This window comes from Scyliorhinus torazame, chromosome 13 (genome assembly GCF_047496885.1).
Source record: "Scyliorhinus torazame isolate Kashiwa2021f chromosome 13, sScyTor2.1, whole genome shotgun sequence".
Taxonomy (NCBI): domain Eukaryota; kingdom Metazoa; phylum Chordata; class Chondrichthyes; order Carcharhiniformes; family Scyliorhinidae; genus Scyliorhinus; species Scyliorhinus torazame.
In genome coordinates, this window is record NC_092719.1 from 65,815,086 (window position 1) to 65,840,704 (window position 25,619).

At 46.0% G+C, this 25,619-nt stretch overlaps 1 protein-coding gene across 4 annotated transcripts in view; it reads left to right on the forward strand.

Annotated features, from left to right (window-relative positions):
* bpgm (2,3-bisphosphoglycerate mutase) overlaps positions 1–25,619 on the forward strand; it is a 56,904-nt gene that overhangs the window by 22,905 nt on the left and 8,380 nt on the right. The window contains exon 3 of one of the 4 annotated variants that reach the window (XM_072471692.1): positions 1,396–4,399. The exons of the other annotated variants lie outside the window; for them this stretch is intronic. Coding sequence (XP_072327793.1) covers positions 1,396–1,433 — 38 coding nt within the window. The 3' untranslated portion in view covers positions 1,434–4,399. Of the gene's footprint in view, positions 1–1,395; positions 4,400–25,619 lie in introns of those variants that run through there. 4 annotated transcript variants of the gene reach the window in all.

Genomic DNA, 25,619 nt, shown 5'->3' on the forward strand with positions numbered 1-25,619 from the left:
TCCAGGTGGAGAGCGACGCCTCAGAGGTCGCTCTCGCCGCCACCCTCAACCAAGCAGGCAGACCGGTAGCGTTCTTTTCACACATCCTCACCACCTCTGAAATTCGACACTCCTCGGTCGAAAAAGAAGCCCAAGCCATCATGGAAGCCGTGCGGCACTGGAGGCACTACCTCGCTGGTAGGAGGTTTACCCTCGTCACTGACCAACGATCGGTTGCCTTCATGTTTGACAATATGCAGCGGGGCAAGATCAAGAATGGTAAGATCTTGAGGTGGAGGTTCGAACTCTCCACCTATAACTACGATATAGCATATCGTCCTGGGAAGCTCAACGAGCCCCCAGATGCCCTGTCCCGCGGCACATGCGCCAGCGTGCAAGATGACCGTCTACGGGCTATCCACGATGACCTCTGCCACCCGGGAGTCACCCGGCTCGCCCATTACATCAAGGCCCACAACCTGTCCTACTCCAGCGAGGAGGTCAGAGCTATAACCTGAGACTGCCAAATCTGTGCGGAGTGTAAAGCGCACTTCTATCGACCGGATAAGGCCCACCTGGTAAAGGCATCCCGGCCCTTTGAACGCCTCAGTATCGATTTCAAAGGGCCCCTCCCCTCCAATAACCACAACACGTACTTCCTTAACATCATAGATGTTAGGCAGCACGGTAGCATTGCGGATAGCACAATTGCTTCACAGCTCCAGGGTCGCAGTTTCGATTCCGGCTTGGGTCACTGTCTGTGTGGAGTCTGCACATCCTCCCCGTGTGTGCGTGGGTTTCCTCTGGGTGCTCCGGTTTCCTCCCACAGTCCAAAGATGTGCAGGTTAGGTGGATTGGCCATGATAAAATTGCCCTTAGTGTCCAAAATTGCCCTTAGTGCTGGGTGGGGTTACTGGGTTATGGGGATAGGGTGGAGGTATTAACCTTGGGTATGGTGCTCTTTCCAAGATCCAGTGCAGACTCGATGGGCCGAATGGCCTCCTTCTGCACTGTAAATTCTATGATGAGTTATCCCGCTTCCCGTTTGCCATTCCCTGCCCCGATATGACCACCCCCACTGTCATTAGAGCCCTGCATAGTGTCTTCACCCTGTTTGGTTTCCCCAGTTATGTCCACAGCGACCGGGGCTCGTCGTTCATGAGCGACGAACTGCGTCAGTACCTGCTCAGTAAGGGCATCGCCTCGAGAAGGACTACCATATAACCCCAGGGGAAACGGGCAGGTGGAGAGGGAGAACGCGACAGTCTGGAAGACCGTCCTGCTGACCATGCGGTCCAGGAATCTCCCAGTTTCTCACTGGCAGGAGGTCCTCCCCGATGCGCTCCACTCTATTAGGTCCCTCCTTTGCACGGCCACAAACCAGACTACTCATGACCGCTTGTTTGTTTTCCCTAGGGGAGCTACCTCAGGGGCCTCGCTTCCGCCCTGGCTGATGACACCGGGTCCAGTCCTCCTCCGAAAACACGTTCGGAGCCTTAAGACCGACCGCCTGGTAGAGAGGGTCCAGCTCCTGCACTCCAACCCACACTATGCGTACGTTGAACACCCCGATGGCCGGCAAGATACCGTCTCCCTCCGGGACCTGGCGCCCGCAGGCTCCACCACCACTACCACTACTGCAACCGCCACGCTATATCCCGCCCATCCTCCCATGTTCAGCGCCCCCACCTCTATATGGTTCCCATGCTCCTTCCCACCCGCCGCACCGGTCCACAGGAATGAAGCTCCGGAAGAGCCGCTCCCGGAGTCCACGCCTGTGCCCGCTCCGGACCCACTTCCACAGCCATCCGAAGCGGCTGCAACACCAGTGCTTCGACGGCCGCAATGTACGATCCGGGCACCGGACCGACTGAATCTATGAGCCCGCCATCCCCAGCGGACTTCATTTTTTGAACAGGGGGTGAATGTGATGAATGTATAATTACTGATAATTCACCAGTGCACTGTATTATGTTATGTTATTAACCCTGTGGGCTCCACCTATGGTTGTGGGCTCCACCTATGGGCTATTGTGTGGCTTCACCCACAGGGGGATATGTTGGGGCATGTACGGGCTCCGCCCATTGCTCCACCCCTTTAGAGGAAGTATAAGAGCAGCTGACCTGCGGGGCCGCCTTCAGTATTGTACCGGTCGCAGGCAGGTTCTAAGCTGATTAAAACCACGGTTTACTTCTCCACGTATCTTCGAGTGAATTGATGGTCGCATCAGTCTGGAAGTTAGTTACATACTCATAGCATGGTCTTGTTCGTTTGTGTAAACATGAGTGGATAATCACAAAGTCCATATTGCGATAATAAGTTCATGTGTTAATTTGAGTGCTCTTGCAGAGGCCAATGTCGATTCCAGCCAGGGCCTCATTTGGCAGTTTGTATTCCCAGCCTGTGTGTCTGGTCAGCTTGTTCCCAGTACCACATTAGCTAGCGATGCTCACATGAAGGAATTCAAAAAAATTTGGATTTCAATGGAGTGAATCAAAAGACTTGAGGGATTTGTTAAATTTCAATGGGTATTGGAAGAAATAGCATATCAGAGTATTGAAGAGAGGGAGAGATCAAATCTTGACATTAAGCTCCAGATGGAAATTAAGATTACCATAAATAATGAGGCACGTTAGATCAGTCTGGATGTCACTAACTGTAAGGGCAGCAAAATAATGTATTAACAGCTCCAGCTAGCTCCTCCTAGAAACGTCACTACCAAAAACGTCACTACCAAAATCAAGTGGTATTGCAGGGGCCTGTATTTATGATTTGACTGAATGAACTGAAAGATGTGGGTTGAACTTGGGCATTTAAACAGAATGTCACCATTACCTATCTTTGAGTTCTGTCCTTGCCAGCTCAAGGTTTGTTCACAATTGATCCTTTGTTTTCATATTTCCACGTACGATGATCCAACCAAATTAACCTTGAGCAACATTATATTTCTTTGTTGAAAGCACTAGATTAATAACTTCTTGAAGACCTTTTTCCGTCAACGGGTGGGGCAGAATCTGCATCAACGACCCTTCAGAAGACAGCAAGTATCTCATCAAGCACCCCATCAGTGTATTTCACTCAGGTAAGCAGCAGAATGAAGCCATCCATCCTAAGGAGTGTAGAAGGAACAGCACATTGGACGATGCATTGAGCACGGGGATCAGTAGCAGATGGAGATGAAGAATACGAAGGAGACAGTTCACCAAAGGCAGAGATCAATTCCTTCAGCAGATGTGGAGGTCAGGAATCACAATCTCTGGAGCCTAACATTTAAATAAATAGGATATGTTTTTCAGGGGGTTGTGCAACAGTGAATTTGGTACTCCACAGCCTGACAGTATCGAGGGTATGCTGTCAGCCTTGGAAATAATGGTAGTTTCAGACATGCACTGATAGGCGTGCTTGATGAGATACTTGCTTTCCTCTGGAGGCTCCTTGATGTAGGTTCTGTCTTAACCGTTGAGAGAAAAATAGGGCACAGTTAGGGCAATGTCTTCAATAATTTATCAATCTGGTGCCAGTAGATGTAATGCTGCTGTTGAGATTGACCAGGTTCGATCACTGTGTGTGAGAAGATATATAGGAAGGATCAGTTGTAAACAAACCTTGAGCTGACATGGATTGATCTCAAAGATAGGCAACTTGGGCATTCTGGTAACTCCAAACTTTCAAACCACATGTTTAATCTCTAACCAAGGCAGTTTACTTCCAGTTCTATAAATAGTTTGCCCACTCCCACCTTTTGTGCTCTGAAACCATTACCTCTTATCTGTAACTCGTCATCTTCAGGCTGTCGACCCTCCCGTCTTCAGAATCCCCATTCAGAGGGAGGCCAACGCCCTTGCCTTTGCCTCCCTAATCGCTCGCCGAAGAATCCTGCTTGGCTGGCGATTACCAGCATCACCCAAAGCTGCAGACTGGCTGCCCGAACTGTCGAAATTTCTCCAACTGAGAAAATCAAATTTGCCATCCAGGGATTGGAAGAGGGCTTCCAGAAGATGTGGAAGCCAATCACCAACTTGTTCCAGGATCTGTTTGTATTGAACAGCCAAAAGAGCAGAGGGCAGGGTGGGGGGAGAAACAGACGAGCCATGGTTAGCAACGGGAAGGGAGCCGAAGGGGCGCGTAAAAACCCGCAAGAGGCACAGAGCTGGGGGGATAAACCTAAGGGCAAAAAGAAGACGCGAGGGTATGGCAACAAACAGAGAAGCACAAGCCAGGACCATTAACAGGCAAAGCAGCAGAGGCTGATCGGCCAAATAAGGCCTGCAGCCACCAAAGAGAGACCAAGTAGACAATTTTAAAAGGTACAGCAAGCCTAATCTGTTCGCACTCGGGTGAAATTGCTTAATTACTAGAACCGTATCCTGACTACCTTCTGTAAAATACTTCTCACGGATATTACACCTGTAACATAACATTCAAACTTAAAATATGTAATATAAAACGAATTGTCAAATATTTAATGTGAAAATCCAATAAAAACGCTTTTTAAAAAAAAAAGAAGAATCCCTATTCCACCCCATACACATTAACTCATTCAGAACTCTGTAGCTCATATATATCATAGAACAGTACAGCACAGTACAGGTCCTTCGGCCCATGATGGGTAGCACAAGTGGCTATCACATGGTTTCACAGCGCCAGGGTCCCAGGTTCGTTTCCCCACTGGGTCACTGTCTGTGCGGAGTCTGCATGTTCTCCCTGTGTCTGCGTGGGTTTCCTCCGGGTGCTCCGGTTTCCTCCCACAGTCCAAAGACGCGCAGGTTAGGTGGATTGGCCATAATAAATTGCCCTTGGTGCCCAAAAAGGTTATGAGGGGTTATTGGGTTACAGGGATAGGGTGGAAGTGAGGGCTTAAGTGGGTCAGTGCAGACTCGATGGACCGAATGGCCTCCTTCTGCACTGTATGTTCTACGTTCTATGATGCTGTGCCGACCATTTATTCTAATCTAAGATCAACCTAACCTACACCCCTTCAATTTCCTGCTGTCCATGTGCCTGTCCAAGAGTCGCTTAAATGTCCCTAATGCCTCCGACTCCACCACCTCTGCTGGCAGTGCATTCCACACACCCACCACTCTGTGTAAAGAATCGTCCTCTGACATCTCCCCTATACCTTCCTCCAATCACCTTAAAATTATGTCCCCCCCATGACAACCATTTCTGCCATGCGAAAAAGTCTCTGGCTATCCACTCTATCCATGCCTCTCATCACCTTGTACACCTCTATCATGTCACCTCTCTTCCTTCTTCTCTCCAGTGAGAAAAGCCCTAGCTCCCTCAACCTTTCTTCATAAGACATGTCCTGGTAAATCTCCTCTGCACCTTCTCCATAGCATCCACAACTTTCCTATAATGAAGCGACCAGAACTGGACACAATATTCCAAGTGTGGTCTAACCACGGTTTTATAAAGCTGCAGCAAAACCTCGCGGCTCTTAAACTTAATCCCCCTATTAATGAAAGCCAACACACCATATGCCTTCTTAACAACCCTGTCAACCTGGGTGGCAACTTTGAGGGATCTATGTACGTGGACCCCAAGATTCCTCTGTTCCTCCACACTACCAAGAATCTTGGACGTCATTTTCCGACCCCCCGCCGGGTCGGAGAATGGCCGTAGGCCGCCGTGAATCCCGCCCCCGCCCCCGCCGAAGTCTCCGTTACCGGAGATTGGGCGGGGGCGGGAATCGGTCCGCGCCGGTTGGCGGGACCCCCCGCTGGATTCTCCGGCTCGGATGGGCCGAAGTCCCGCCCAGAAATTGCCTGTCCCGCCGGCGCAAATCAAACCTGGTATTTACCGGCGGGACCAGGCAGCGTGGGCGGGCTCCGGGGTCCAGGGGGGGGGGCGCGGGGCGATCTGACCCCGGGGGGGTGCCCCCACAGTGGCCTGGCCCGCGATCGGGGCCCACCGATCCGCGGGCGGGCCTGTGCCATGGGGGAACTCTTTCCCTTCCGCCTCCGCTACGGCCTCCACCATGGCGGAGGCGGAAGAGAGTCTCCCCACTGCGCATGCGCGGGAAACTGACAGCGGCCGCTGACGCTCCCGCGCATGCGCCGGGAAACTGTCAGCGGCCGCTGACGCTCCCGCGCATGCGCCGCATTTCCGCGCCAGCTGGCGGGGCAACAAACGCCATTTCCGCCAGCTGGCGGGGCGGAAATCCCTCCGGCGTCGGCCTAGCCCCTCAATGTTGGGGCTAGGCCGCCAAAGATGCGGAGCATTCCGCACCTTTGGGCCGGCGCGATGCCCGTCTGATTGGCGCCGTTTTTGGCGCCAGTCGGCGGACATCGCGCCGTTGGGGGAGAATTTCGCCCCTTGCCTTTCATCCTGTATTCAGCATTCAAATTCGACCTTCCAAATTGAATAACTTCACATTTATCTAGGTTGAACTCCATCTGCCACTTCTTAGGCCAGCTCTGCATCCTGCCAATGTCATGTTGTAACCTGCAACAGCCCTCGATACTATCTACAACTCCACCAACCTTCGTGTCATTGGCAAACTTACTAACCCACCCTTCCACTTCCTCATCCAAGTCATTTATAAAAAAAACAAAGAGCAGAGGTTCCAGAACAGATCCCTGTGGGACACCACAGGTCACCGACCTCCAGGCAGAATACTTTCCATCCACTACCACTCGCAGTCTTCTTTCGGCCAGCCAATTCTGTACCAGACAGCCAAATTTCCCTGTAACCCATGCCCCCCAACTTTCTAATTGAGCCTACCATGGGGAACCTTATCAAATGCCTTACTGAAATCCATATACACCACATCCACTGCCCGACCTTCATTAATGTGTCTCGTCACATCCTCAAAGAATTCAATGAGGCCTGTGAGGCATGACCTGCCCCTCACAAAGCCATGCTGACTATCTTTAATCTAACTTTGATTTTCTAAATAATCATAAATCCTATCTATCAGAATCCTTTCCAATATTTTGCTCACCACTGGTCTGTAATTCCCAGGGTTTTCCCTATTCCCTTTCTTGAACAGGGGAACAATATTCACCTCCCCCCAATCACCCTGTACTACTCCAGTGGAGAATAAGGATGCAAAGATCATCGGCAATGGCGCCGCAATCTCCTCCCTCGCTTCCCTTAGTAACCTTGGGTATATCCCGTCAGGCCCAGGAGACATATCTATCCTGATGCTTTTCAAAATTTCCAGCACATCCTCTTTCTTAATATCAACCTGTTCGAGACTATTAACCTGGTTCCCACTGTTCTCACTAGCAACAAGGTCGCTCTCTCTAGTGAATACTGAAGCAAAATATTCATTTAGGGCCTCCCCTACCTCCTCAGACTCGAGGCACAAGTTCCCTTCACTACCCAAGTTCCCTTCACTACCCCTGATCGGCCCTACTCTCACTCTGATCATCCTGTTATTTCTCACATAAGTGTAGAAGCCTTGGGGTTTTCCCTAATCCTTCCCGCCAGGGCTTTTTCATGCCCTCTTCTAGCTCTCCCAAGTCCATTTTCGAGTTCCTTCTTGGCTACCTTGTAACCCTCTAGAGCCGTGCCTGGCCCACTGGCTGCTTGTGCCTCAGCGTATTGACATTAAAATCTTCACCCTGATCTTCAAATTTCTCCTTGGCCACACTCAAAAGTTTGTTACTCTTCATTTTATTACCCACTTAAAACTGATATTTTTCAGATTCTATTTCTCAAGCCAGGAGAAGATCAGGAAGAACACAATTGGACCCCAAAACTTATGGGTAAAGTCATTAAATCAGTTTCATTTCAAGCATTGATAGAAGTCAATAAAACAAGACGTTGAAAAAAATTAAAAACAGTTAACTACATAAATTCTCTAAACTTTTGTTTTATTCTGTCTCATCTTCCAGGAGTTTCTTTCACCAGTTGTTTGATCACCTCTCCTAATATCGCTTAATTCCTTTTAAATGTTCATCACTCATCCCTGGAAATATTCTCTTAAATCTTTACTGCATCCTCATTAATCCCTCCACATTCTTCCTAAATTGTGGTGCCCAGAATTAGACACAATATTCTAGTTGAAGCCAAACCAAAGTTTTATATAGGATCATCATAACTTCCTTGCTATTATACTCTATGACCCTTTATGTTGCAGATATCTTGTTCATAGTAATATTTTGGATGTAATTCTTAGTTCCTGGAAGACCTAAATCATAAATTTAAGGTAATTAAAATACAGAGCTTTAGGGATTGCCAGAACATCTCGTAAAATGGCATATCAAAGGTGACCTTTGTTTGTTTAGTAAATTCAGAATAGAAGAGATAGAGCTATTATAAAAACAGGCAGATTTGCTTTGCTAAAGAATTGGAGACGTAATGTCTGCAATCCTTGTAAAGGCAATCCAGAGAGATGTTTTAGTTTTTGAGTTAAGCGCTAGATTAATTGTAAAGGCAATCCAGAGAGGTGTTTTAGTTTTTGAGTTAAGAGTTAGATTAATTTAAAGGTATTCAGTGAACCCTGCCTGAAAAGCTGTTAAAACCCACTTACTTCATCAGATGAAAAAGACATTGTAAATGAGGGGTAATTAACCTAAAGGTCAGTTTGAGGACATCCTAGAGCAAGCTATGTTGTTCTGGAGATGGCTGGAGCTGAGGAAGGTTCTCTGGTTCCAATGAGTGTTTGTTGAAAGAGTTCGTTGCTGTTTAGACCTACTATGATTTGCAACTCACTGAGAGAAGGTAGCCAAAGTCAGTAACAGTTAGCTAAACCTGCACTGTATGCAGGGTAAAAGAACTAACTTCTTTATTCACTGGATGGAATGTAAGCGAGGTGTAATCAGTTTGAATTTGTGAGGGAATGGATGCTGGGAGATTACCTAGTTTAAAACTAGTTGGAAAACCTCCTGTGGCCCCTACAGAGTCTTGTAGTAATGGAACAAACAGATTAACTTGGGAGTATTGGAAAAATACCCAAAACAAAGGACTGAGATGTTGGCGGTCAAGAAAGGGTAAATAAAAGTTTTACCTTTGAGAACAGCTGGACCTGAGGAGAATTCTCCAGAGGATTCTGGCGTACTGATAGATGGCTCCTTCAGAAGTAAGATTGATTGATTGATTAATTTAAGATTGACATATAAGCAAATTCTTGGGAGAAGAAAGTAAACCTTAGTGCATAATGTGCACAATGATAAACTATACTGGTAATAGTGTTAAGACTGTTTGTTTTGTTTAATTATTTTATGTACAATAAGCCTGTGCTTTGTTTTAAAACATAGTGAAATCTTGCTGTGTAGCTCTAGTGATGAAAATGAGGCGTTCGGATTTCTCTTTAAATATTAAAGGTCCCTAACTAGATCATAACATCATTTATAAAGCTATGTATAAAGCCTAGGATTCCAAATGTCTTATTGGCTTCTTTCTCAACCTGCCTTACCACCTTCAACAATTTGAGCATAAGTAACCCGAGGTCCATCTGCTCCTACACCCCTTTCAGAGTTGAACCCTTTATTTTACATTGCCTCTCCTTGTTCGTGCTACCAAAAGAAACAATTTTGCACTCCACCTGCCATTTGTCCAACCTTTCCACCACCTTGTCTAAATCCTCTTGAAGTCTATTACTATCCTCCTCCAAGTTCACAGTACTTACAAGTTTTGTATCGTCTACAGATTTTGAAATTGTGTCCTATACACCAAAGCATAGGTCATTAATAGAGTTGAAGAAAAACATTGGTCCTATTAGCAATCCTAGGAAACCCCAGTATATATCTCTCTCTGGTCCATAAAAAACCTAATTCGCCAATATTCCTTGCCATTCAGCCGATTCATTGTGACATTTTACTGCCTTTTAGAAGTCTATGTATACCATATCACCCACGTGAGCCTCATCAATCCTCTCTGTTACCTCATTTAAAAAAAACTTGAACAAGTTAGTTTTTAAAAAATATTTTTATTCTCCTTTTTCACATTTTCTCCTAAATTTACACCCACCAACAATAAGCAGTAACAAATACAGTGTCATCATAGAATTTACAGTGCAGAAGGAGGCCAAACCCCATATCAACAACAGCAATCCTATCCTCCCACCAAACCCCCAAATAGCAGCCCGAATGTTAACATAAATAAACAACAAAAAGGAATCAGGAATCACCCATAGTCACCATTAACACAAAGAGCACCCCCCCCCCCCCCCCCCACCCAACGTTCGAGGAATCCAATTCTTGAAAGTGCATAATGAATAACGCACATGAATTGTAGAACCCCTCCATCCTTCCCCTCAGTTCAAACTTAACCTTCTCAAGAGGTAAGAATTCCAGCAGGTCCCCCCACCATGCCAGGGCACAGCGTGGAGAGGTTGATCTCCATCCCAACAGAATCCGCCTTCGGGCAATCAACGAGGCGAAGACTACAACATCTGCCTCCGCACCCGTTTCCAACCCCGGCTGATCTGACACCCCGAATATGGCTTCCCGAGGGCCCGAGTCCAGTTTCACGTGCACCACTTTAGAGATTACCCAAAAAACCTCCTTCCAGTAATCATCCAGTTTTGGACAGGGCCAAAACATATGAACGTGGTTTGCGGGGCCCCCCCGCAATGTTCACACACATCTTCTACCCCCTCAAAGAGCTGGCTCATCCTCACCCTTGTAAGATGTGCTCTATATACCACCTTCAGCTGTATCAGCCCCAACCTCGCACACGAGGTGGAGGCGTTCACTTTCCTGAGCACCTCACACCAGAACCTCGTCCATACTTTCTCCCAACTCTTCCTCCCACTTTGCCTTGATCCCTTACAGCAGTGCCTTCTCCTCTTCCAAAAGAGCCCCGTAAACCGTCAACACTATCCCCTTCTCCAGAACCCCTGTCGCCAGCACCTCCTCCAGCAATATGGAGGCTGGCTCCACCAGGAAGCTCTGTATCTCCTTCCTGGAAAAATCTCGAACATGCATGTACCTGAACATTTCCACCTGCTCCAGCCCATACTTCGCTCACAGCTCCTTCAATCCTGCAAACAACCCCCAAGAAACAAATCTTTTAGTGTCTTAATCCCCTTCTCCTCCCATCTCCGAAAATTTCCATCCCACTTCCCTGGTTCAAATCTGTGGTTCCCCCGAATCGGCATTCCCCTTGACCCTGCTCCCAACCCAAAATGTTGGCGAAGCAGCCTCCAAATTCTCAATGAAGCTATTATAACCGGACTCCCTGAGATTTCCTCGGGGCCATCGGGAGCGGCGCTGCTGCTAGCGCCTTCAATCCTGACACAATCTCTCCTCCATTCTGACCCACTGGGAATAATACATCAGGTTCGGAAGACCTAAACCCCCTGCCTGCCTTCCCCTCTGTAGCAGCACCTTTCTAACTCTGGCCACCTTCCCTCCCTATATGATGAACAAGTTAGTTCGACCAGATTTGTCTGTGTTAGTTTTTCTTAATTTGCATTTATCCAAGTGACTATTAATTTTTGTCCCCAATTATCATTTCTCTGCATCAGCTTTCATGTGATATGTAGCTGCCCGTTTTATCAGATTGTCTATGTCCTCCTAATGCATGTTCCTGTCTTCTTTGCTGCCCATTACATTTCCAAGCTTGTATCAGCTGAAATCTTTGAAATTATGTCCTCTGGTGTCCCTCCATGTTTTTTGAAGGTGGGGTTAGTATATTTTAAATGCGGATCGAGCCTCGCTTTGAAGATGATGCCCCGATCTCTATGGAGCTGGCCTTGTTGGCTCTATCAGGCCCTGCCCTGCCAGACACATCATTCAAACCACTTAGTGCACAGAAATTCTGGTCTGAACATGTGTCTGTCCTTCTGGGGATACATATGCCGGTTTTCAGTCAGAGCCTGACGCTCTGGCAAATATTGGGAAAATTCCACACCATGTGTAATTTTCATCCTTTGATCAGTCTGACCTGTTCTACCATAGACCATTTATGATTCCAAAGTTTGTGCCACTAAATCAGTGTTTCATCAGTAGATCTTGTATTATTTTGAGTGTTTGCATGTGTACAATGAAGCAATAAACATGCGAAAGCAAGGAATAGTTACTGCTGGTCAATTGCTACAAGTGCACAGAGCTTTTGGTGAGACCACATCTGGAGTAATGTGTGCAGTTTTGGTCCGATGTACTTGCATTTGAGGCAGTACAATAAAGGTTCACAATATCGATCCCTGTGATGAGGGGGTTGCCCTATGATAATAGGGTGAGTAAATAGTGTCCATATTCATAGAATGATAGAATCCATACAGTGCAGAAGAAGGCCATTCGGCCCATTGAGTCTGCACCGACCCTCTGGGACCCTAGGCACACTCCCCCTTCCTATCCCTGTAACCCCACCTAAATTGCACATCTTGAGACACTAAAGGTCAATTTACTTGGCCAATCCACCTAACCTGCACAGCTTTGGACTGCAGTAGGAAACCGGAGCACCCGGAGGAAACCCACACAGTTGTTGGGAGAACATGCAAATTCCACACAGGCAGTGATCCAAGGCCAGAATCAAACCCGGGTGCCTGGCACAGGGGCAGCAGTGCGAACAACTGTGCCACCTGTCTGGATTTTAGAAGAACGAGAGGTGATCTCATTGAAATGTACAAGATTTTGAAGGGGTTTGATAGGGTAGACCATGAGACATTGTTTCTGTTGGTTGGGAAATCTAAAACACGGGGAACCGTCTTGGGATAAAGAATCAATGATTTGGGACCAAAATGAGACAAAATTACTTCACTCACAAGGGTTGTGAATCTTTGGAATTCTGTACCCAAAAGATTGTGGATGTGCCATCACTGATTACATTTAAGATTGGGATAGACAGAGCTTTTGCCTCTCGGGGAACTGAAGAATTGTGGAGTGGGCGGGCAAATGGAATTGAAGCCCAAGATCAGCCATGATCGTATTGAATGACGGAGCAAGTTTGATGGCCCCTGTGGTCTATCCCTTCTCCTATATCTAGTGTTCATCTGGTTCTGAAGCAAGAGATGTTCATTAATTCAGTGCAAACAAGTTGACTAACAGAATGCAGTTTGCAGTATTTAAGCTTAATTTATGTTATAAAATCTAGAATTCAAATATTTAGTCTAGGATTAAAATATCCTTCGTTCTGTTTGTCTTTTGTACAGTCGAAATACGGATGTGCCAACTATTTGAAAAGATTGCTACATTATCTTCAACTTTTTCCCCCTGTATTTTGTATGTGAAATATTGTGATGTACTTCGTATTTTAATTGAGCACCAAGTTAGGGAAGAATATCTCACTAACCTGAGCTGTAGAGTTGGATCTGTATATGTCGTGAGAACTGGGGCGAGATTCTCCGACCCCCCGCCGGGTCGGAGAATCGCCGGGGGCTGGCGTGAATCCCGCCCCCGCCAGTTGCCGAAGTCTCCGGCACCGGATATTCGGCAGGGCGGGAATCTCGCCGCGCCGGTTGCCGGGCCCCCCCGCGCGATTCTCCAGCCCGGATGGGCCGAAGTCCCGCCACTAAAATGCCTGTCCCGCCGGCGTAAATTAAACCAACTACCTTACCGGCGGGACAAGGCGGCGCGGGCGGGCTCCGGGGACCTGGGGGGGGGCGCGGGGCGATCTGGCCCCGGGGGGTGCCCCCACGGTGGCCTGGCCCGCGATCGGGGCCCACCGATCCGTGGGCGGGCCTGTGCCGTGGGGGCACTCTTTCCCTTCCTCCTCCGCCACGGTCTCCACCATGACGGAGGCAGAAGAGACTCCCTCTACTGCGCATGCGCGGGAATGCCGTTAGCGGCCGCTGACGCTCCCGCGCATGCGCCGCCCGGAGATGTCATTTCTGCGCCAGCTGGCGGGGCACCAAAGGCCTTTTCCGCCAGCTGATATAGGCAGTATCACATTACTGCCACCAGAGGCTGATAGAGTATTTCCATAGCCTGCAAACTCTCCCAGCAGTCAAGGTAATTGAACTGGTCATCAAAGAGCTGGGGCTGGATTCTCCGCTGTCGGGATGCTCCCTTTTGCCTGCAGCCCGGGGGTTTCCCGACGGCATGGGGCTGCCCCACAATGGGGAACCCCATTGACCAGCCGGCGTAACGGAACATCCCACTGGCGGGGCGAAACAGAAATGTGGCACGGCAGGGCGGAGAATGCAGCCCCTGGACTTTTTGCTATGAACTACCAGCCTTATGACTTATGGATGAAGGCACAGTCTCTAATTGTGGAGCAACTAAAATCAGGAGGCCAGAATTCGAGGAACCCATAATTTGGAGGCTTATGAAGGATAGGGAGGGTCAAGGCCACGGAGCGATGTGAAAACAAGGTTCACAATTTAAAAATTGAACTGCTGCTTCACCATTGGCCAGAGTAGGTCAGTGAGCAAGTGGTGATGGGTGAAGCGGATTTGGTGCGAGTTGGGACATGAGCAGTAGAGTTTACCTCAGACATTCCAGGAGTTGAATGTGAGTGGTTCACCAGTACAGGGGACAGTTAAGTCAAAGGTAGCAAAGGAATTGCTGAGAGTTTCAGAAGCTGAGGCAGGTCAAAGTAGGGTGATGGTGTGCAGATGGAAATAGGCAATCTTAGTCACGCATCTGTAGTTGGAAGTTCATCACTGGGCCAGATATGACACCAAGGTTGTGAACAGTCAGGCTCAGTCTCATAAATTGCCAGGCAGCAGTGAGTAGGGAGTGGAATTTGTACCGGGGACACAATCAATGACTTTGGTCTTGTCAGTATTTAAATGGAGGAAATTTCTGTTCATCCAGTACTGGATATTAAGCCAGGATGATATGACACTCAGAGGGAAACCTTGAGGTGATGGTGTTCGCACACACTTGCTACCTTGGTCTTTCTCGGTCAACTCCCTGATGCCCTCGGCTTGTTTTGGAAAATATAATGAGGGAAAAAAATTAACAGATTTTGGAGAGATTTGAGTTAGTTAAAGCAAGTCAACAAAGGCAGATCATGTTCGATAAAGTAACGGAACAGCGACAGGTTTAAAGGTAATGCAATGGATGTTGTTTATCTGGATTTTATGAAAGCATTTGACAAAGTACCATATAAAAGGCTGATTAAAATTGAAGCTCGTGTAATAGAGGCTTCAGTCTCAGCTTGTATTAAAACATTGGCTTAAGGACAGAAGGCAGCGAGTTGTGATAAATGGGTATCTCTCAGGCTGGAGGATATTTACGAGTGATTTTTGCAAAGAGTCAGTGCTAGGGCCACTGCTTTTTTAATATATATAAATGACTTGGTACTGTAATACATAGTAATATTTCACAATTTGCCTATGAAACTAAACTTGGAAGTTTGGCAAACGGTGAAAGTGATACCAGTCGACCACTGGGCAGATTAGCCAGGATGGGCAGACGATGAAATAAGGAATTTAATACAGTGACGTGTGAGGTCATGCATTTTAAGAGAAGAAATAGGGAGATGTGGTTTATACTTAATGGCATAGTTCTAAAGAGTGCAGGGATCTGGGCTTTGATGGTGACCGGACATATTGGCCCACACCATCCAGGCAGTGTCAAAGAGGTCACATCTAACATTGACTGTGATTTAAACTGTCCACTTGCCATTTTATGCTGGAGCCCTTGCACCTTCCAATGCCAGCTCCAGCAGAAATGTAGGAAAGAATAGAGTCAAGTGGCAAACTGCCAAGTGTAATTTCAGCGCAATCATGCCCCCTTTTCTCATCATGAATTAAAGATATGCCCCTTAAAGTATGACTTTAGTGCATTGACTTACATTAGTTTAAATGAAGCTGTCAACCTTCAAAACTGCATGATCTCATCCTAGTGACAGTGCTAACCCCCATCCCCGGCATTGTTCAGCCCCCTGACAGATTTGCCCACCCTCCCCCAACAATATTCACCCCATCAACCATGTTCATCCCATTTTCTCATCCCTAATAGTATTCAACCCCTGACAGTGTTCACCTCTCACATCCCCCAACTGTGTTCACCCCTCTCAACCCTGACTGCGTTCACCCCCACTTTCAACCCCCGACAATGTTCACTCCCAACCCCCAACAGTGTTTACTCATCTCTCTGACCCCGACGGTGCTCACCCCTTCTCTCTTAGCCCTGACAGAGCTCACCCCTCTCTATGACTCCACTAGCGGTGCTCACCCCCTCTCTCTGACCCCCGACGGTGCTCACCTCTTCTCTCTTAGCCCTGACAGTGCTCACCCCTTCTCTCTGACTCGACTAGCGGTGCTCACCCATTCTCTCTGACTCCACTAGCGGTGCTCACCCCCTCTCTCTGACCCCTGACGGTGCTCACCCCTTCTCTCTTAGCCATGACAGTGCTCACCCCTTCTCTCTGGCTCTACTAGCGGTGCGCACCCCTTCTCTCTGACTCCACTAGCGGTGCTCACCCCCTCTCTCTGACCCCCGACGGTGCTCATCCCTTCTCTCTTAGCCCTGACAGTGCTCACCCCTTCTTTCTGACTCCAATAGCGATGCTCAACCCCTCTCTCTGACTCCAATAACGATGCTCACTCCCCTCTCTGACCCCACTAGCGGTGCTCACCCTCTCTGCCTCCAATAGTGATGCTCACTCCCCTCTCTGACCCCACTAGTGGTGCTCACCCCTTTTCTCTGACCCCACTAGCGGTGCTCACCCTCTCTCTCTGCCTCCAATAGCAATGCTCACTCCCCTCTCTGACCCCACTAGTGGTGCTCACCACCCCACCCCACGAATGGTGCTCACGCCCCTTCTCTGACCCCCACGACCGGTACTCACAGCCCTTCTCTGACTCAATGAACAGTGTTCATGTCCCTTCTCTGACTCCACTAATGGTGCTTACCCCCTCTCTCTGACCCCAATATTGGAGCTCACCACCGCTCCCTCCCTCATCCGATCACCCAATAAAAATGCTCAACAAACTCCCTACACTCTCCGAAATGCTGACTCTTCGGTTATTGGGCAGACATGAACCAGGGATTCTGGAAGCTGAGTCAGGAATGGTGTAGGAGAGGTTTAACACTGCCTGGTGGGGGGAAGGGGGCATTGCCGGGTTGGGGATGAACATTATTGGTAGTAGGGAGAGATTGGACATTGCCACGAGAGGGGTGAACATTGCTGGGGCACTGGAGTGTTTTGACACTCCAGCTGATTTATTTAAAGTTTCGCTGGTTTTATACCTGTGATGAAAAACCCTAAGTAAATCTGTGTAAAACACCAAGGTGAGTATAGCGCAAACAGCCCAAGTGCCCATGTTCTGGCCACCTGACTCCACTGATATTGGAATAATGGAGCCAGCCTGGCTGATTCAAACAAGCAATCGGTACTTGCGATGTAAGGACTGCAAATCTTCAGGATCCGGATGCACATCAGTGACCTAAGTGAGTCAAAGACCTCTCCCCATACTGGGGGATTTACGCCATTGTGACATTGGTAAAGTATATGGGATTTCGAACCTCCTATTGAGAGATATTGAGTACAAAAGCAGAGAAATTCGATTGAATCTTTCAAAAGCACTGGTTAGGACACATTTTGAGTATGCCCAGTGCCATTCGCCACACTTTAGAAAGGTTTTGAAGATCCTTGAGAGAGTGAGGTGGTGCTTCTATGCATGAGGGAATTTACGAGGTTAGGTTGGAGAGAAGGAGATTGAGGGGTGATTTGACAAGAGGTGTACAACATTATGACAGGTTTGGATAAGGTAGACAAAGAAAAGCACCGAGGGAATGATGCGCATCATAAGAAATGTCCCTTTAATATTTAATTGTGCACAGGCAGTTTCCTCATTGTGTGGTCCCTTTAATTTTGTTTGCGCGGTCACGCAAATGCAATATTTATATAGACCGAGGCCTGCGTAGTATCCGCAACCATGTATCTGCACAGCCTAGTGAGATCATTGACCACCTGATGGGCGAGACTTTAAACTGAGGATCTGTCTGTCATCTCAGGTGAATGTAAAAGATCCCATGGCGCTATTTGAAGAGATCAAACTTTATTTCTCGATCTACATCATTAAATTGGATGATCTGTTTTTTAAAAATTGCGGTTCATAAGATTTTGCCTTGTGATGCCATGTGAAAATTAGTTACTGTGTTTTCCCTCATCAGAATAGTGATTGCATCATGACCAGTGCACATGACCATTCGCTCTAACTGCACCTCTGTATTCGATATCAACTCAAAAAGTGACTTGAAACGGTATTTGTGATGCTTTTGCATTTTGCTACCATTGATAGAACAATGTAGCAGTGCAAACAATGAATGAGCCTCCATTTCATTGGGAACTTGCATTTGGCAATAGCAACAATGTTGCCTGTTGGTGCTCATTGTACAGAGTAGGAGACCATTTGTTCCGATCATGTTTCCACTTAAGAGTCAGGGTAAAGTATAGCCATGGTCGGCGAGCTTCGATCATTTTAACTGTTAAATAGGGCATCTTACCTGTAGTTTAGAGTAAAAGTTACCTATTGAAATAGTGTTTAGACAATGCTGCATTTAATTTGTTTGTTCAGTAACAGTCTTAAAACTTTACATTTCATCATGTTATCATTTCAGTCATTCACTGGAAGTTCAAATTTCTTTTTGTAAAGTTATAGGTTTCTACAGGGATCATAACAGCTTTCGTGGTCATTTTTATGTGGATACATGTGATGTAAATTTATTGTTCACTTATGAGGTTGCATGTTAATTAAGGTAGCAACTGGTGTTGCAATAGTGGGACCACAATTGGTCTCACAACTGGGGTAACAGCATCAACATAAGCTCGCTTTCTAGCATCAACCAATGGAACCAAATGAAGGAGACAAAATATCAGTGGGTTTCAGTTCCTGTTCGCAGAATCACAGAATAATACAGCGCATAAGAGGCCCTTCGGCACGTCAAGTCTGCACAGATACATGAAAAACACCTGACCACCCACCTAATCCCATTTGCCAGCACTTGGCCCATAGCCGTGAATGTTATGACATGCCAAGCGTTCATCCAGGTACTTTTTCAAGGATGTGAGGCAACCCACCTCTACAGCCCTCCAAGGCAGTGCATTCCCGACTGTTTAATTGACTTATGTTAGAAAACATGCTTATGTTGATACTTTTACCCCAGTTATATGAGCTTTTGCTGTGAATGTAAACAGACTGTGCCTGAGGAATGGGCTATTGTGATGCCAAACTTGTGAAGTCTTACTCCATCTCTGGAGCAGATGGAATCCCTACTGGAATTCTGAAACCTGGTGGAAATGCACTCTTGGCACGGCTGCACAACCTCCCATCCCTCAAATGGGAAGACCAGTTTGAGTGAGCGCACATCTGCATACTGAAATTCTATGATTGCTGTTGGAGTGATTTTGGTTTTGGATTGAAGACGGTGTAGTTAAACAGTTTCCTGACTGTTCTGTAGATTATCTCCATGCCTGTGAATAATTAGTTAGAGGTGCGGTGCAATATTACAATGAGGAAAATGAAGAGGAGAGTTGGTTTCAATGACACAGCCTCGTTAGACCCCAGTTTTCACTGAGATGGGGTTTGTGGTGGTTTGTGAGAATCATGGCTTGCATGTCACTCTGGAGTAGGTGGAGGATGGTTACAAATTACTAAGGGCAGCCAAATTTAAGGAGGATATTCCATAAGCACTTGCGGTAGACAAGAGTCAAAGGCTTTTGTGAGGTTGAAAGAACCATGTAAAGAGGTTGGTGCTGTTCCTTGCAATTTTCCTTGCTGTGCAGTAAAGATATATCTGTGATGCCTCTTGCTGGGTGAAAACTGGAACTGCAACTCCGAAGAGAGTTATTCAGTCACTGGGAGCAGGGAGCTAGAAGGATCCTTGTCGTGATCTTCGCTGTGAGTTATCGCAATCAGATTTGCCTCCCTTCTCTATAGTCATGATCACAGCATCCATTAGATTACCCAGCATTCACTCCATTTCCCATTTGAGAAAGCAAGTAAGGCAGTCCAACAGCATAGAATCCCTACAGTGCAGAACGAGGCCCATCGAGTCTGCACTGTCCTTCCGAAAGAACGCTCCATCTAGGGCCACTCCCCCTCCCTATCCCTGCAACCCCGCGCATTGACAATTGCCAATCCACCTAATCCACACACCGTTGGACACTAAAGGGCAATTTAGTATAGCCAATCCACCTAACCTGCGCACCTGTGGAAAGAAACCGGAGCACCCAGAGGAAACCCAAGCAGAACAGGGAGAACGCGCAAACTTCACACAAACGGTTACCCAAGGCCAATGTCGAACCCAGGTCCCTAGCGCTGAGGCAGCAGCGCAAACCCACTGTGCCACCGTGCAGCATCCTCTCCTAAGCCAACGTGCCCAGTGTCAAAGCGCTGTATGGGACATATCTTTCAAATGCCTCGCACCAGACTCCCAAAGCAATTGTTCTACTCGGAACTTGGCCATGGTACTGGTCTCACAGGACGACTGTGGAAATACTTTAGGAATGTCCTTAAAGCATTCCTGAATGGATCAAACATTCCTGCCGACTCATGGGAATCCATGGCTTGTGACCGATCAAAATGGAGAAGGTTTATTTGTGAAATCAGCAAACACATCGAGAGAGATTATTGGGAACACACGGAGCTGAAGTCGAGACTCCAAAGAGAGTACACAAACCTCCAAACAGAGGGCCGGATTTTAACATGCCGAGGCCCTAAGCACTGTCAAATTTAAGAGGCTCCATAGCAATACCAAAACGTATATGAATCTACAGTGACACAAATCAGCACTTACAACTTGGAAGCAGCAATACAACCTGCACAAAACTTCAAACTTTTTTGGGGAAGCAAAGTCACCGATGATGTCGGAAAATTATCAGCTATAAGGTTTATTATTTTCTATGCACATAATGCTTCGTGCAGACAGCGTTTCTTGCAGAATTGTTGTTCACATTTCTTTCTTAATGCTTTTCAGTCGCTAAAATGACTTTTCTCCAAAGTAGTTTATTACCATTAGACTCACTAATAATAATCTGTATTGTCACAGGTAGGCTTATATTAACACTGTAATGAAGTTACTGTGAAAAGCCCCTAGTTGCCACACTCCGGCGCCTGTTCGGGTACACAGAGGGAGAATTGAGAATATCCAAATTATCTAACAGCACCTCTTTCGGGACTTATGAGAGGAAACCGGAGCACCCGGAGGAAACCCATGTAGACACGGGGAGAACGTGCAGACTCCGCATAGACAGTGACCCAAGCAGGGAATTGAACCTGGGACCCTGGCTCTGTGAAGCAACAGTGCTACCCCCTGTGCTATCGTGCCGCAATAAGAGCCACAATAGTGCTTCTACATTAAAGAAGCCAACTAAATTTCATCTTGGATGATGATTTTGTCGCAGAAAGTTCCTTTATCTGAATAATTTTCCTTGATATAAGCTTGGAAGTGCTTTATTTCTCCAATGAGGTTAACACCGTCAGGATAATTTTTCATCAGAAGCTCTATACCTCCACACATTCTAAGATATTCCAGACCTTTGCTGCCTCCTTGGGATCTCTGGCTTCTCACATGCCTATTTTGCTTTAAGTCTACTTCCTGCAGCTTTCTCACTTCAAATTTGGAGCCTTTCTCTGCTCCTCACTCTTAGTTTCACTGAACTGGTTCTTTTTTAGTTTCACTGAACTGGTTCTTTTTTCCACATTTCTGTTCTTTTCTTAACTTAAATGTCTTCCTTGGAATGTCTCCTTTTCCTTTAAGACCTGCGCCTTGCAGTTTCCTCTCCCATTAGAGTCCTGAGAACTTGAGATCCAAAACTCACTCAACATTCACTGTTACTTTGGGCAGCACGGTAGCACAGTGGTTAGGACAGTTGCTTCACAGCTCCAGGGTCCCAGGTTTGATTCCCAGCTTGGATCACTGTCTGTGCGGAGTCTGCACTTTCTCCCCATGTGTACGTTGGTTTCCTCCGGATGCTCCGCTTCCTCCCACAATCCAAAGATGTGCAGGTTAGGTGGATTGGCTTTGCTAAATTGCCCTTAGTATCCAAAAAGGTTCGGTGGGGTTGCTGGGTTAAGGGGATAGGTTGGAAGTGTGGACTTAAGTGGGGTGCTCCTTCCAAGAGCTGGTGCAGATTCGATGGGCCGAATGGCTTCCTTCTGCACTGTAAATACTACGAAAACTTTCACTTTAGACAAACTCATCCAAGAATCTTAGACTAATTTTCCTCAGCAATCTGCTATGTATGTCCTATCAAAGAGATGTAAATTGTTGCTTTCACCTTGGAGCATGATCATCAACTGAACAAAAAACTGCTGATCTGTCTCTATGGTCCCTCTTGCTAGACCCCTGCTGATTAGCAACAGCAATTTTTTTCTACCTTATGTTTATTTTAACCTTCCTAACCTATTTCAAGTGTTGTTCCATCTTATTAAAATGCAGCTATACAAAGTCTCCACTCTAAAATTAAACTAGACCCAGATTTAATATTTTTAACTTTCAAATTTTAAAAAACTTAAAGGTATATCTTATTCCTAACACCCATAAATACACATGGACAGCATGGAGGCACATTGGTTAGCACTTTTTCTGCACAGCACCAAGATTCCAGATTCAATTCCGATCTTGAGTGACTGTGTGAAGTTTGCACATTCTCCTGGTGTCTTCGTGGGTTTACTCCGGGCGCTTTGGTTTCCTCCCACACTCTCACGATGTGCAGGTTAGGCGGGGTTACGGAGATAGGGTGGGGGAGTGGGCCTCGGTAGGGTGCTCTTTCAGAGGGCTGGTAGAGACTTGATGGGCCGAATAGGCTCCTTCTGCACCTATTCAGATAGGGATTCTATGGTAACTTACCTAAAACTATCTCTAGTTCCTAACACTTTATAATAATGAGACAGGTAAACCTTAGACAAATTATTTTAACTCAATCCTTTATGTTTAATAGTAAAAAAAGAAGTAAGAAAATACAATACAGATAGTTCAACTATATATATATATATATATATATATATAATATATATATATATATATATATATTTACCTGGTGTTAAGGAGAGAAAGGGAGATCCTTGTGCAACTCGGACCAGGCACAACTGATTGTCCTATGCAAAACTTTCTAATACAACTGTATCATGGATTATGACTGCATCGTGTGTGTTTTTCACATTTCATTTGTTTTTAGAATTTTTTTAAAGGCGGGCATTAACTTTTTTTTCAAACGTTCATGTTTATTATTGTCTTAAAATCCATTTAAGGCATTTTTATTTACCGATCGAAGCATCTAAATGGATCCTATGACTGTCAGAAGTCCAGGGAAAGGGTGAACCCAAATATCAGTTTTTAGAGTTTTTTTTCCCTCTGACTGCTTCATTTTTCAACTGATTATGTGAAAATTGAAATTTAGTCCTGTTTTGAGACCCATCATTATGTGAGGTCCTAAACAGCTTACTTAGTTTATGTTTAAATCTGGCATTATTCAAACACCTCATCTGACTTCAAGCACCACCTGCTGCACATGTCTGGCAGAGTCTGCAGAGTGCGCACTGGAGTTGTAAGACCCCTGAGAATCCCCCCACCCCATTTAACCACTGTGCTGAGGTTTCCAGCATATCAAACTCAGATGAGATTAACCTGTTGTTAAATTTGGTATATGGATGTAGTTTGAAGAGAGAAAGAAAATGATAGTTATTTGCAAAGTGATAATATTCATAGAGATTTGGTTTTGAAGTTTGTTTTTTTAACCTGTAAAGAGTTAATTACCCTACTTCCCCTTCTAATTTTTTAATGTATTCATGTTATGAGTGTGAGAGCGACCATACGGACTTAGTGGCACTTACGAACACTAAAACTCAGTAGAAATGTGAGTTAAAACTTCTCAGGTGCAAATAAGAATCTGTTTTATTTGTCTCTATTAATTACAATTGAGAATCATTTAAATCTTATTCTCTATAAGTCCAGCTAGCAAAAGGACTCAAAGGGAAGCAATTTTGTAGACAATTCAACTTTCAAATAATACAGAAATGATTTTCTTGCTTACGGCAAACAGCTTGCAATAACTTCAAAAGTCAGAGTTAGAAAGTGAAATATGAAAGACAGAGAAACAGCGAATAGTTAAGTCAAAGTATAGATTGATTCATGAAATAAAAAATGGCCGAAGAGACAGCACGGTTATACCAAATCATATCAGGATTTAGCCATCTGTCTACAACCCAATGTAATTCTAATTGCTTTGGATTAACATCAAATATGTTTGATTCGACGCTCAGCCGTCTGTCATTAATAGGCAACATTAATTTAAAATGTATTCTTGTATGAGCTATGGAATGCGATTCAGCTTCCTTATCGCATACAGCTTGAACCCGTTTCTTGCTGACTTGTTTGTTAGGACAATGGTTTCTATGCTGTGTCATGCTAAATATGTGTTTTGAAGTGACCTGAGGTTATGAGTGAGTTTTAAAATGTGTATTTAATAGATTAGGGGCTTAATGCTAAATAGCTATCTTTCACCTATCACTTTTACCTATTTTACCTATCAGGTGTATTAGAAAATAGCTGGCTTCTACATTGGGCATGCTCAGTGCATTAAGATGCCACAAAACAGCCATCCTGGTGTCAGCCTGTCTTTACAAGTTGCTCCTAAAATGTAACACATTTTGGTGGTGAGGAAGGGATTAAAGTCCAAAAATATTTGCAACAAATGGCAATAGCGACTGTGATAAACAAAACAATTTAGTTCCCAACAATCGAGCTGCTACTTGGCGGCAATTTTGGCTGGATTATGAGAGGCCTGAGCTTCAAACTGTCTCCCCAGTGAATGGGGTGCTGCATGATCCGATTGCCCATCTGATTCAAATACTGATTACACTGGCTTTGACAAATACAACAAACACCCCATCCCAACCACCCCCTACAAGGTGGGTGCAACAGACTTTCAGAATCCATCAAAACAGAGTGGAAGCATGTTTGGCCTTGATGCAGAGGGGCAGCCGAAAAAGAAGATACCCCCACCATCAGCCAGTGCTTTAAGGAGCAGAGGGAAACACTTGGAAAAATCACTTATGTTGACATTTCCACTTACTGCTGGATGCTGTAATGCTTTTTTGTTCACAAAACTTTGTGCATCCCTACCTTGCCCTTGTGTATGTAACTCCTAATGACTACCCATGTTCTACCTTCAGCCAGTTTCTTAAATATACAAGATTTACCGTGAATCCACACAGTTTTGACTTTTAACATCTCTTGTCAAATGCCTTTTGGAAGATTAGGCTTAAATAGTCCTTTAGGGATGTCGCTTCCTGAAAAATTTGAAATATGTTCTTTCTCGCTGATATATTGCCTGCTGTGCTGACTGGCAGCAGGTGATATAATTTAAACCTTTCTTTCAAAGGTTAGTATCTTGCATTTAATCACGGCAGCACGATAACATAGTGGTTAGCACAATTGCTTCACAGCTCCAGGGTCCCAGGTTCGATTCCCGGCTTGGGTCACTGTCTGTGCGGAGTCTGCATGTTCTCCCCATGTGTGCGTGGGCTTCCTCCGGGTGCTCCGGTTTCCTCCCACAGTCCAAAGATGTGCAGGTTAGGTGGATTGGCCATGCTAAATTGCCCTTAGTGTCCAAAATTACCCTTAGTGTTGGGTGGGGTTGCTGGGTTATGGGGATGGGCGGAGGTGTGGGCTTGAGTGGGGTGCTCTTTCTAAGACTCGATGGGCCGAATGGCTTCCTTCTGCACTGTAAATTCTTTGAATACACGTTATTTTGTTTAAACATCATTGTACAGTTTTTTTGATGTTTGTGTTTCACAAATGCTGAGACATTCAGCCCGTTTTTGGAGACTGCAAGTGTTGACC